This window comes from Ahaetulla prasina, chromosome 1, assembly GCF_028640845.1.
Source record: "Ahaetulla prasina isolate Xishuangbanna chromosome 1, ASM2864084v1, whole genome shotgun sequence".
Classification (NCBI taxonomy): Eukaryota; Metazoa; Chordata; class Lepidosauria; order Squamata; family Colubridae; genus Ahaetulla; species Ahaetulla prasina.
Genome location: NC_080539.1, coordinates 106,486,435 through 106,500,135, shown reverse-complemented (window position 1 = coordinate 106,500,135; position 13,701 = coordinate 106,486,435). Strand labels below are relative to the sequence as shown.

The 13,701-nt window shown below is 37.5% G+C and overlaps 1 protein-coding gene across 5 annotated transcripts in view; it reads right to left on the bottom strand.

Annotated features, from left to right (window-relative positions):
• Positions 1 to 666: 666 nt before the first annotated feature.
• Positions 667 to 13,701, bottom strand: part of MED23 (mediator complex subunit 23) — a 52,436-nt gene continuing 39,401 nt past the window's right edge. For 3 of the 5 annotated variants that reach the window (XM_058171683.1, XM_058171701.1, XM_058171692.1), the window contains 9 exons: positions 13,289 to 13,459; positions 12,691 to 12,907; positions 9,965 to 10,201; positions 8,469 to 8,634; positions 7,546 to 7,618; positions 6,102 to 6,316; positions 5,733 to 5,853; positions 4,149 to 4,280; positions 668 to 3,420 (listed from right to left, as the gene is read on the bottom strand). In XM_058171683.1, the coding sequence (XP_058027666.1) occupies positions 3,250 to 3,420; positions 4,149 to 4,280; positions 5,733 to 5,853; positions 6,102 to 6,316; positions 7,546 to 7,618; positions 8,469 to 8,634; positions 9,965 to 10,201; positions 12,691 to 12,907; positions 13,289 to 13,459 (1,503 nt within the window). In that variant the 3' untranslated portion in view covers positions 668 to 3,249. Of the gene's footprint in view, positions 3,421 to 4,148; positions 4,281 to 5,732; positions 5,854 to 6,101; positions 6,317 to 7,545; positions 7,619 to 8,468; positions 8,635 to 9,964; positions 10,202 to 12,690; positions 12,908 to 13,288; positions 13,460 to 13,701 lie in introns of all 5 variants that reach the window. The other 2 variants (XM_058171711.1, XM_058171718.1) reach the window with 1 other exon arrangement.

Below are 13,701 nucleotides of genomic sequence, written 5' to 3'. Positions count from 1 at the left end.
CACTGCCCCAGTGATTTGCGTAATGACCCTGGCAAAAAAAGTTATAAAATCAAGTGCGACTAATTTAATGACTGCATTGCTTAGTGATGGAAGTTCCAGTCCCAACTGTGGTTGCAAGTTGAGGACTACCTGTATGTAAGGTTTCAGCTGAGAAGCAATTGAGCAGTATGATCATTTATTTATTTATTTATTTAATTAAACTTTTATACCGCCCTTCTCCCGAAGGACTCAGGGCGGTGTACAGCCTGCATTAAAACAATTTATATACACCCTAAAATAACAATTAAAAAACTTATTCCATAAAGGCCGAAATTAAAACCTCCAAATTGACCATATAAAATACCCAATAAAATACAATTAAAATTTAAAATTTAAGAATTTAAAAATTTAGCAATTAAAAAATCAGGCCAGTCCCGCTTGATGAATAAATAAGTTTTCAGTTCCCGGCGAAAGGTCCGAAGGTCAGGTAATTGGCGTAAACTGGGGGGAAGTTCGTTCCAGAAAGTAGGTGCTCCCACAGAGAAGGCCCTTCCCCTGGGGGCCGCCAGCCGACACTGCCTGGCGGACGGCACCCTGAGAAGACCCTCTCTGTGAGAGCGCACGGGTCGGTGGGAGGCATGTGGTAACAGTAGGCGGTCCCGTAAGTACCCGGGCCCTAAGCCCTTAAATTTAATTCAACTTGGTTTGAAAAAGAATTTTGTGAGATCCTGGTGTCCCTGGATTCTCTTGGATGACGATAGGTTTGTCAACCAAAAATGTCTACATAGGAATAAGAGATGTGTAGCACTGTGAGTTTAACACTACACTCAGGATCTTTCAGTCAGTTAAACTGGACAATTTTTTAAGGCAGTGGACTAAGATTTTGATTCGGCTTTAATGGCATACCCTAATAATACTTATGGGAAGATGCAGTGACTCAGTGGCTAAGACACTGAGCTTGTCGATCAAAAGGTTGGCAGTTTGGCAGTTCGAATCCCTCGTGCCACATAACGGAGTGAGCTCCTATTACTTGTCCCAACTTCTGCCAACCTAGCATTTTGAAAAATTATGCAAGTAGAAAAATAGGGACCACCTTTGTTGGGAAGGTTCCGTGCGCCTTTGGTGTTTAGTCATGCTGGCCACATGACCACAGAGACGTCTTCAGACAGCGGTGGCTCTTCGGCTTTGAAATGGAGATGAGCGCCGCCCCCTTTACCTTTACTACCTACTTATGAATTAATGAAATGTGAATAAACACAAGCATTTCTCCCTACACTCTAGGGTGCAGCTTTAAATTCAGAAGATGTGACCCAGATGTAAAGAACCTCATCCTATGTAAAATAGCATGTAAAGAGCCACTGGGTCCTTTGAGGGTTCACAACACAATCTTTCCATCAAGGATCCCTCAGCTAACTTTCCAAGGAATGCCACAGATTCCTGGAGCTTAAAATGAAATGCCAATAGTAGAGACAATGGGCTGTTTCCATAGTGTTCAAAAACTGGCTGCGAGCTCTCAGAAAGGTGGATGAAAGCCAAGGAAAAGCACAATAAAGTGAAAGAAAGCTGTGGAAAATCAGTCAGGGATGGTCCAAGCATGAGAAAAATTGGCCGACTTTGCAGCAATGCCTCCTCCCTAGACCAAGGCAGAGGCCAGGATGAGGGAAGAGAGGCCTTGCTTAATTGTCCACTTATTTATCTGTATAAACAAAACACAAGAATAAATGAAGATAACTTGAGAGAAAAGTTCAGAAACTTTTATTGAAGAGAATAAAATGTGGCGCTAACTTAGCCCATCTATTAGTACTGAAGCCACATTCCTTGTGACCCCCAAATTTCATGTCTCAGAATCGCAAGTTGGAAGGAGCTATTTTGGCCACCAATTTCAATCCCTCTCAGTGCAGAAATCCAAATTAAATATGTCTGGTGTACTTTCACCCGTTCGGAATGCTGTTTGAATAGCCCTGTTAGAATCAGAATGAAGTTGGCCTTCGTTTTCACAAGGTTACTATAAGCTCTGGATATGTAATGGAGAGCAACCCAGCTTGTGGCAAAGCATTAAAGAAAGTAAACACCACAACCAGCTCAGCTGTAGCAATAGACATGTTTTGGAGCTTCACACAGAAGTTGGCTGTTGCTGTGTCCCCCGATATGGGGACTTAATCAATTCATTTTTAATATAGATAAATAAGTGGACAATTAAATTTGTTATTCTCCAGTGTACTACAGATGGTGTTTACGTTCAACTGTTTAGCATTTACTCTAAAAATGTAGCATGAAATACAATATAAACTTAGAGGGATTTTCCTATTACATACATTTAGATAAATGTCAATGTGCTGTGGAGAAAAAAATATCCTTCCCTTATGTTCCATTGGAAGATGAGATTTTAGAAAAAAAAATAACCTCCCCAAACTAATTACTAGTTTTGGGAAATGCAATGCAGCATTTGGGAAACTGAGGTAAGCAGCATTGATATTAAATAATTCTAATGAAAATACTTATCAGTTGTAAAATGTATTTATTAAATCCTCCCCCCCCCCCAAATTCTATTCAACATCAGCAATATTTTACAAATAACAGCTGTCAAATCATAACTTTCCTTACAAAATGAACCTCTATATTAGGACCTCAGTAAAGTAGAAAATTCAACCAAAAATATAAATACAAAGCCAAAATAAAGTTTACTAAATACAAACACTGGAAATTTAAGTAAGTACCCACAACTTGCAGAAATATACAGATTTTAAACATAATTACAATTCATAAGTCAGTAGCCTGCTGAATGAACTGAATATATTACTTACAGTTTGAGTTAATATTTGTATTGTCTTATTTTCTGTAGCATTGCTGGTGAATGCAGAGCCAACAATCACAACTCGTTTCATAATTCTTCATTTTTGGTTGATTACATTCTCTATCAAATTAAATTTAGAATTACAGCCTTTTTTTGTTTTGGAGTGTCATGACTTTTTCCAAAAGTAGCTGTAAAACTAGTGTCCTATTTTTTAAATAGGATTAAAAATATTTAAATGATTTACTGATGATAAAAATAATTAAACGCTGATTAAGAAAAATAAGCAAAAATGGGTAGAACTGTTACTGAAACAATTTGCTCTTTCCATAATCCTTAAGAGTTCCCTATGCTTAGAGTTCTTCTGAGAAGGAAAAAAACAGCAAATATATGATCAGGAAGAATATAATGGGAATTATTCTGCAGGCATTACTTCATCCTGGGTAAAATTAAAAGTCCCCAAAGCTCCATCTTTTATTCTATTGTGACACTGGCAAAGCAACATTTACTGGGACCTGACTGGGCTGAGGTGCTGGAGAAATGTTGCTGATCGACTGCTGAGGAACAGAAGCTGCCTCCATTTTGCTGATGTGTATGAAACGCAGACGAAGTTTCAAAGCTGGCCTTAAATTGCAAATGATTTTCTCAACCTTTAATAAAAAGAAAAAAAGGTGAAAGAAATGTCACTATAAATTATGCTGTTTATTAGCATTTGCTCGGTTTTTATCCTGCTTGTCCTTGAAGGCTCAGGGTTTTAGGTATTTATTAGATCTCTAAGGCATCAGGATGGCAATAATACCCAAATATAAAACCCAAGGGCTACAAATCTATATTTAAAATGAGGGCAGAGAAACAAAGGTTAAGATTGTCTAACTAATTATAAAATGCAAACATCCACCCCACTTCCAAAACTGCCATCGGGCATTTATTCCCTAAGACATTTATTTCTGACCTCAGTTCTCAAACAGCTAGCAGTCCTATCTCATTTTCAATTTAAGCTGGCTTTTAGTCTGAAGCAGTTTAAATGGCAATATAGTGAAGATGATAGCAGGGAGTCTTCCAAAAGTCATTAATACTAATTCTAATTAAAGTAGCCTACTGACATTAAAAGGGCAGGATATTAAAAAAAAACACCAAAAACCTAACAAAGAAAATTACATTAAAAAGTGTTAAAAGCTTCACACTTGATTCAAAGTGTCTAATTTTTTTTTCTGTATAAAACCTGAAGAGAGGAAAAAATCTTCAGTTGGTTTCTTCTTATTCACAGGGCAGGCCTTCTCCTGTGGAATTTTCATTTGTTGATCTCAGATGGGAAACTGAATTGAACTTCAATTCTGCTCTACTCCAAAATGCTATTTCTTGTCAGAAATTCACTTACTTGGTCCTTCACACTGTCTCCAGTAAACATATACTTCACATGGTACAGAAAATCACAGATGGGATCCATGTAGCTGAGATGCATGTTGCATTGATCCACTTCCAGAAGCATTTCATAAAAAGCTACTCCAATCTATTGCCAGATACAAACACAAGCTGTGCTGACAACACGTAATATTTTTTTCCATATGGGGTCAGTTCAAATTTGATTTATTTTTAAATTCCAACATTCATATTATAAAGTTAACATTTATATTATGATTATATTATTTTCTAAGTTTTTCATTCCTCTGTAAAACTGACTAAGAAATTGACAACAATAAAAATAACAAAACATTTAGTATTCATATTCTAAGGGAGTAAAAGAAAAACATGATAATAAAGTAATCAATGAAAAGGAAAAACATAATGACTTCTATATGCAAAAATATTATTAATAATATGTCAAATATCAGCTATAAGAGGGATTTTCATAGGAGTGCATACATTACTAAATGTTTTGGGTAAAGTGTATTGCATAACTACTGTTAGATAATATTTGTGGATTAAAATTACAGACCATATCTTCTCACATAATCATAATATTAGCTGTAAGACTATACTACTGTAAACCCATGGAGCTTTAAAGGAAGAGATGGCACAGTGGTTGTTCAGAAATAAGTTATCAATTGTACTGATGTAATAATTCCATAAAAGATAAACATTCTGTATTAGAAAGTTATTATCAAAATGGTCGGATGATTAAAAAAACTACCTGCAGCAAAACCAACATGTATGTTTTTGGTCTTGTAAATGAAAGCTCTTTATAGCAATGCATATCCATAAAGAATATTTAGGTGAAAATGCTTTATTATGAACATGGTAAAAAACAACTAAGCAAGCATTTTGTGCATTCTCAGCTGGCTAGCTATTGAATGCTGAGGTAAAAACCCACACAAAAATTCCTCCTTGCTTTCAGAAAGAGCTTGAAATCAGCTATGTTCATCTATGCTGAAGTATAATGAATTTTTTTACACCCAGAATGTCCTTGAAAATATATTTTTAAAACTTTTTTTGTTATGCTTGAAGAAATGAGATAATGAATGCTGAAATCAAAGGTCCTGTTTTTGTTTTTGCTTTCATTTTATTTTCGATGCAAATTGCCTTAGGGTTTCTCTGCCAATTCCTGGGAGAAATGGATAGACCCATTGCAATACGAAGTCACAAAATCAGCAATACATGATAGTAAAAAGAAAGGAGACACCCTAAGATATCCTAAGTTTACTTAAGTAATATGGACTGCTCTTAATTTCATAGTAGAAATATGTTAAGAAATCAATGTTTAATTTTATTAAAGAAGCAGATACAGCTGAAGTCCATTACAGAAAAAACAACTCTGCAGAAATGCCAGTGAACAAATACAAATACTTCTTCGCTAAGTCAATTCTACTTGGAAGTTTTTTACGTTTGCCCAAAACCTCTCTTCAGAAAAGGAACTTTTGCCCAATTCAGAAAATTTCTGACCCATTATTTTGCAAAATCTAAACATTACAATTATTTGTTTATGTACAGTATGTGTGTTTGTGTGTGTGGGGGGACAACCTACCTCTAGCATGCATCTTGTCCTCTCTTGCTGGAACCGCTGTAGAAATGGCCCAACAAGATGATAGACATAAAGGAGCTGGAATTCAGTCTTAACTATTGGAATCAACACTTCAGTGAGAAACCTGTAATATTTCATAAGGTATAATAAATTAAATCCTCAAAAATGCAAGTAATTAAAAATAGTTCAGATTATATATTTTGAAAGCTCCTAAATTCTATTATTACTGATAGCAATAGGATACAAATAATTAAATGTGACTCTAAGTGGTATTTAACAGAAGATTGATATGAATATGTGATCTATCTATAGCACATGCAAACTACCGAAGATGATATTCATCAATTGCAGACATCACCCACTAATACCTACTTTGGAATGAGGGAAAGCTGGCCAATGCTCGAATGGTGCCAGACTGCATGTGCCAAAGCTAATGTGTAGCTACAGCACATCTCGGAGTAAGACTGATGACAAGCCGTGAAGTCAAACAGCTGGAATGGATACCCAACCCATTCAGTCTCTGAAGTCAAACTAGGACTGTTGATAACACTCACAATCCGTTCGTGGAGGACAATCCAGTAGGGCTCCTTGGAAAACAAAACCAGCCCCACAACAAAGATTAGAGAGCTTTCAGCTAGCATATGTATAACCTAAAATAGAAACTTCAATCACAAGATATGGTTTCAAGCTACCATGACCTGGGAGACATCATTCCCACATACTATTGTATTTTGGGGGGTATAAGACATACCGAAGTATAAGACGCACCTTAGTTTTTGGGGAGGAAAATAAGAAAAAAGCTGATTGGCAGGTAGATTGGCCTCCCAGAATACCCCCAATCCCAGAGGTGAATTTTAGCAAGAGGTTCCTTGGTTGTGAGCTCTGTGCTTTGCTTTTTTTTTGCTTTTTTTTTCTGCTTCTGAAACTCTGTTTCAGAAAAAACTTTTTCTGCCTCTGAAAGCCTCTGAAACAGAGCTTCAGAAAAAAAGCCTCTTGGGGGCTTTTTTTCTGAAGCTTCCTTTCTGATGCTTTTTTCAGCCTCTGAAACATCCGTTTGAGAAGCTGGGGGGGGGGGGCTATATTCGGAGTATAAGACGCACCCAGATTTTCACCCTCTTTTTTGGGGGAGAAAAGTGCCTTCTTGCTCACAATATTACAATTTTCTAGTAATGCAAAGATTCAGAAGCCAATAGAAAGGGGTAGAATCCTGTGGGAAGAACCAGGTGGGTATCAACTACAGATGTAGGAAATAGTACAGCCATGTAGAATTATATTACATCTAATAATAACAGTTCTTGGAATGCTGTCCTTTACAAGACTGAAAGCGTCCTGCGTACTTCAAATACAGTTTAATGCTTAACAATTGTTAATAGAATGAGTGTTTACATGTGACCACACATACCTCACAATATATGACAGAAATGCTTGCCTTTTCTTTATCCTATCCTTACTTTGTATCTGTGCTGCGAGGTCCCAAATATTCAATCATTATGTATTTGTGATTCAAAAGGGGGAGGGGAGAATTTATTTCTCTCAAAAGACAATGAGATCATGTAATCTATCTTTGACACAAAAAGTACATCCTTGAAAAGGCTGCGTTTCTAATCTGTAGAAGATGACTTTAATTCTTTGCATTCAAAAAGGTTGTACAAACTTTCAATTAAAAGTAAACCAAAAAAAACCAACAACATGTAAAAACCCCCAACATGTTCCAGTATGTAATTATTTCTCATGTATAGGAATTGGAACTTTTGCACCTAATCTTAGATTGCCTTTCTCTTCTTTTAATTGGAATTTTAAACCTCAAGTAACTTACAGGCAAGGCAGTGATAACCAGCCCAATTGCATTCATCCAGGCAGTGATATTTTCTCTGGGCACCAGAGGCTGACTGTTAGGAAAATAAGAGGAAAATAACTGTTTTGGCACTCTGGATTCTGGCACAGGGACAGTAAAACTATATGTACAGGTAGTCCTTGACTTACGACTATGACTGAGTGCAAAATTTTTTTTTTTTTGTTTACATTTATACCCCGCCCTTCTCCGAAGACTCAGGGCGGCTTACAGTGTATAAGGCAATAGTCTCATTCTATTTGTATATTTTTTTTACAAAGTCAACTTATTGCCCCCCCAACAATCTGGGTCCTCATTTTACCTACCTTATAAAGGATGGAAGGCTGAGTCAACCTTGGGCCGGGCTTGAACCTGCAGTAATTGCAGGCTTCTGTTAATAACAGGCCTTACCAGCCTGAGCTATCCGGCCCCTTGTTGCTAAGCGAGACAGATTCACCCCCCCCCTTTATGATCTTTCTTGCCACAGTTGTTACTAACTGTGTTGTTTAGTTTAGTTAGTAACACAGTTGTAAAGTGAATATGGCTTCCCCATTGACTTTGCTTGTCAGAAGGTTGTAAAAGATGTATCAGATTGCCCCAGGTCACTGCAAACTGTCATCAATACAAACCAAGCATTCAGATTCTGAACACATGAGTATGGGAATGCTGCAATGGTCATAAGTGTGAAAAATGGTCATAGGGCACTTTTTTTTCAGTGCTGTTGTAACTTTGAATGACCATTAAACAAATAGTTGTAAGTCAAGGACCAACTGTACTTTTTAGAACCAAATCAACTAAATAAATTTCAATAACTTCTCCTCTTTTGATCATATTAAACTGATAACAATTTATGTTCTAGCTGTATAATACTGGGATCGTTTCTATATATAAAAAAAGGTTCTACATACCTTTTCAAAACAACATTCAGAAGGTCATTGCCTACATCCTTCCCTGGAACAGCCAAGGCCATGAGTTCCACACAGGTCACATGGAGGGCGTGGGCAGCTGGGTTAGGAAATTCATTGAACCTCCAATCACAGTTTGGGAATGGACTGGAAGATTTACCAGCCATCGGTGACTGCAGTTAAGATAATAAACTACTGTATTTTATAGGAAACAAGCATTGAAACATGATGCCATAAACCCAACAGCTGCTTCCTGGCAGGATCATCACCTGGTGGAGAGGAAGGATGGACCAATCAGCAGTTAGTCAGCTCAGCTGAAGTCTTATATTGGCTCATGGAAGCATCACTCAGCTCTCTGTCACAGGGTGGTGCCAAGTATGCATAGGGCCGGGTTACTTACGGGACCGCCTGCTGCTACCGAATACCTCTCACCGACCCGTGCGCTCTCACAGAGAGGGACTCCTCAGGGTGCCGTCAGCTAGGCAGTGTCGTCTGGCGACACCCAGGGGAAGGGCCTTCTCTGTGGGGGCTCCCACCCTCTGGAATGAACTCCCCCCAGGACTTCGTCAACTTCCGGACCTCCGAACCTTCCGCCGTGAGCTTAAAACATATTTATTCATTTGCGCAGGACTGGAATAGGTTTTAAATTTATATTGATTTTAATTGGTTTTAGTATTTATATCATTTTTAATTAATTTGGCTTTAGAATAAGTTTTTTAATTGTGATCTTAATTTGTATTTATATGTTTTTATTGGCCTGTGAACCGCCCTGAGTCCCTCGGGAGATAGGGCGGTATACAAATTTGATTAAATAAACAAATTTGATTAAATAAATAAATAAAATAAACAGGAGGGCTTTAAAAAGCACCCCTCCTTGAAGTATGAAAGCTGTGGCATGTCAAGACAACTCTTCAGCCAGCAAAGTAAAAAGGCTGTGCATGTGCACACACACACACACACACACACACACACACACAATTGGAGAGAACCTTTCAAGCAGCCACAAGCTTTCTAAAGGCTACTCTATTGCTTGAAGAAAGCAAGTCCATTCACATTTGCAAACCACCTTTCAACTGTTCTGACCAGCTTTAATAATTGTGTGCATCCATATGTTAGTAGTTCCTACCAAATAACACAATATGCTGTTACATTCTTCCCTGGCTCCAAAATTTAAAAGTAAACTACCGTACTTAAAAGATAAATGATGCTTTGCTCTTTTTTGTTTTTTAAATTTAGCTTACCTACTAAAATAAGCCAATCTCTTAGGAAGCCATTTGTCCTTATCTTTAGTGATTTCCTAGTAAACACTGATAAGGCACAAAATTGAAACTGCACATAATGTATATTGTTCTCATATTGCAGTGATAATCTGAATGCTACTGACAGAGAACTATTAATAACTGAATGATGCAGAAATAACAGCACAGCTAGTTTAATGAGAATACCCAACATTCTATATTCTGATATTTTATATACATTCATTATTTTAGAAAGGATATTATCCACCAGCCTCCCAATTAGTTTGCAGTAATACATATCATCGGGGACCCATGGGTTGTCTTCTCGTGGATTCATAGCGCATTTAAGATAAGTATCACTTAAACACCATCCTAATGGCCGGTTGTCTTTTAGGGAACCAATGATGGCATGGACAAGCTTCCGTTTGAGGTTGGTTCGCTCTCGGAGATGTCCCTCATAGTAGTGAAGGGTGTTGTAGAGGTAGGTCACTGGCCGATCTGTCAAAAAAACAAAAACACCCTAAACAGTTGCGTTTGCACTTATTACAATCGGGACTATCATAAATTGTATGTATACATCAAGAATACGATCTGTGGTTTGTTCAAATTATACACACTGATATTCTTCACATGCTACTCTTTTTTTGCCTTTTTTTCCAGATTTGCATAGAAGAAGTAAGGACATTGAAGTGCCATTCCCAGACATGGGAATCTTATTTAGCCATTGTTTGGGCTTCATATACATTCCTTTATTATTTTTTTTACCAGGTCCGCCTGGTTCGCCAGTTGCACCCCTTTCTTGATCGGGATGCCTTATGTACGGTCACTCACGCTCTTGTCACTTCCCGTCTGGATTATTACAATGCTCTCTACATGGGGCTACCCCTGAAGTGCACTCGGAGGCTTCAGTTAGTTCAGAATGCAGCTGCGCGGGTGATTGAGGGAGCCACACGTTGCTCCCGTGTAACACCGCTCCTGCGCAGTCTGCACTGGCTACCTGTGGTCTTTTGGATGCGCTTCAATGTGTTGGTTACCACCTTTAAAGCGCTCCATGGCTTAGGGCCCGGGTACTTACGGGACCGCCTGCTGTTACCTTATGCCTCCCACCGACCCGTACGCTCACACAGAGAGGGTCTTCTCAGGGTGCCGTCCGCCAAGCAATGTCGTCTGGCGGCCCCCAGGGGAAGGGCCTTCTCTGTTGGAGCACCTACCCTCTGGAACGAACTTCCCCCTGGTTTGCGTCAACTACCTGACCTTCGGACCTTTCGCCGTGAATTGAAAACGCACTTGTTTATCCAAGCGGGACTGGCTTAATTTTTTAAATTTTCTGAATTTTAATAATTTTAATTGGGGTATTTTATTTATGGGTTAAATTTGACGGTTTTAAATTTTTGGCCACTTATAGAATATGTTATTTTAACTGTTGTTTTAATTTGTATATTGTATTGTTTTAAATCTGGCTGTACACCGCCCTGAGTCCTTCGGGAGAAGGGCGGTATAAAAATCTAAATAATAAATAATAAAATAAATAAATTATCATCTTTGTACATGTACAGCCTAGACATGTTCCTGTCATGAGGAAAAGACCAGCTGAAATCTAAATTTATTCTTCACCCACAAACAAAAATAGCAATGAAAGTAACACAGAAAAAGTTTTGTGGAGTTGCTTACAAAATTCTAGCACTGATGCTAGACTAGCACTGATGATGTTACCTAGTTAAGGTAATGAAATGTCTGCAAGAAAACAAGCAAGCTCTGAGAGCACCAACGACCCCTCATTTCATCCCTGAGCTACAAATATTCTCCTCTGTTGGTTACAAAAATTCTTTCTCGCGATTTACAGAGTATTAGAAGATTGAAGTCACACAAATCAAAGCAAATTGTTTGGAGATGCTGCAGGGACTTGATTCTCTAGAACTAAAAACTTTGGTGACTGATTCACGTGACACAAAAATCACTCAGTCATAAAACTCTGATAAACAAGAGTATTGAGATGAAAAGACTTGTTTAGACAGGCCATTTGGTAAAATAATTTCCAATTTTAAACACTTCTTAAACAATGCTGAGCAGAATCAATCCAAGGCTCCATAGAGTCACTTTGTAGTAACCACTAAGATGATGTTTGCTTTCTTCTGATCTACGTATATACTGTTAGAAGTGCACCACATGAAAGCTCTAGCTCTTAGGACTTAACAAAATTGACAATTTAATTTGTTTTCCATGCATCTTTTACTCGGTCTTTGATAAAATTCTTGTAACTTAAAGGATAACAAATTCATTTAGCATTTATATTTTGCATAATAAATTCTGTCAACTTAATCCAATTTGCATGGATCTAAAATTTAAGCTGTTGGATCACATAATCTGAATATTTTAAACCATGGAGAATTAACATTAAAAAAAAAGATTATCAGAAAGAGGGAAGAGAGGGGACAGGTATGTTCATGCTATTATGATTAGAAATATGCTCACAATGCAGTGACACATTTATCTCCTTAAACATATTATTGAAAGATAATCACCTGTTTCCTGCAACTTCAAGAGATTTGATGCTTGTACTGTGTTCAACCGAAGTCAAGTCCTTCTCTTTTTCTTGAATAGAAAGTATAGCTTTCCCTGAATCCATCTACTCAACCCATGCACTCACATGCGTGAGTATTTTTTTAATGAGGGCCTACTTCTCAGACCTGCTACATTGCCACTGTTTAATATAGCCAGACCCAATTATTCTTTACAAGCTTGTTTGTCTGCAGTGTCTCTTCTTTCTTAGAAATAGTTTTCCAGCAGCAAGTCTGACAATGCAATTACTTCTCTACCACATTTTTAAGACAAGCACAATCAACACAGTTGATATAAGACTTGGATACGTCATGAAATAAATAGAAAATTTAATTACAGAGAACATTTATTATCGATTGATAAATAAACATTTATTATTATCAATCTAATAATATTACAGCAATGAAACAACTTCCGTTAGAACTCACCATGAAATTTGTACAAGCCTCCTAAGTGATCCAGAAGAGTCTCCAAGGATTTGGATACTGGTAGAAGTTCCAGGAATCTGTGAATCACAATGTCAAACACTGGCAGGAAGCGGAGGCAAACGTTCCCAAAATAAATTGGTAAATACTGTGGCTGGATTTGAACAGGAGGATTGACTTGCTCTGCTAACCCTTCAAAGTACAGCTTTTCAGGGTATTTCTGAGGGGAAAAAATTACCATTAGTTTAATTTGTCTTGGTTTAATAAGCTTTAATTACTGATGTTCTATTTTCTTCCCACATTTGAATAAGATTTCCCTCTTATACTTTACATCCAGATTTTAATGGAAAAATATCTGGCACAAGTTGAGTTTTCAAAACATCTTGATCAGAGATGTCCAAACTTGGCAACTTTAAGGCCTGTGGACTTCAACTCCCAGAATTCCCCAGCCACTCATGATCAATAGCCCTCAACAACAACAACAAAAAGTGGTACGTCAATCCTAGTTATCACTTCAAGATGATCTTCTGCCACAGTTGTGTATTTGTTTGTTGTAGAAGCACTGCTATTTAGGGCAATTAAGACGATAAACCAGAAGTACCTTGTGATAGCTCATATGCTTGGTATGCCAGTCATTCTGTAGCCAATGCTCAGGAGAGTTCTCCTTCACAAAATCACTCACTCTGTTTCGGAAGTCATTGGGTTTCAGTAGGAGCAATTGAATAATGAAATAGCACACTTGGGCTTCATTGCCTTCATGGCTGCGCATGGCCTTAAATAATGATAACAATTTAAAAATGAATCAAAGTTGAACTAACAAGACAGTGCTACAAAATTCCTACAGGAATATTTCTAATTTCTCTGGAGTTTATCTCAAGTAAAAGAAAAGAATTCACAACCCAGTTAAATATGAAACTTTCCACTTTTTTTTGAGCTGAAAACAAGAAAAACCAGGGTTTCTTAAGAATGCCCTTTATAGTGGTTGAAAGGAATTCTAAAATTATTTTTTCAATA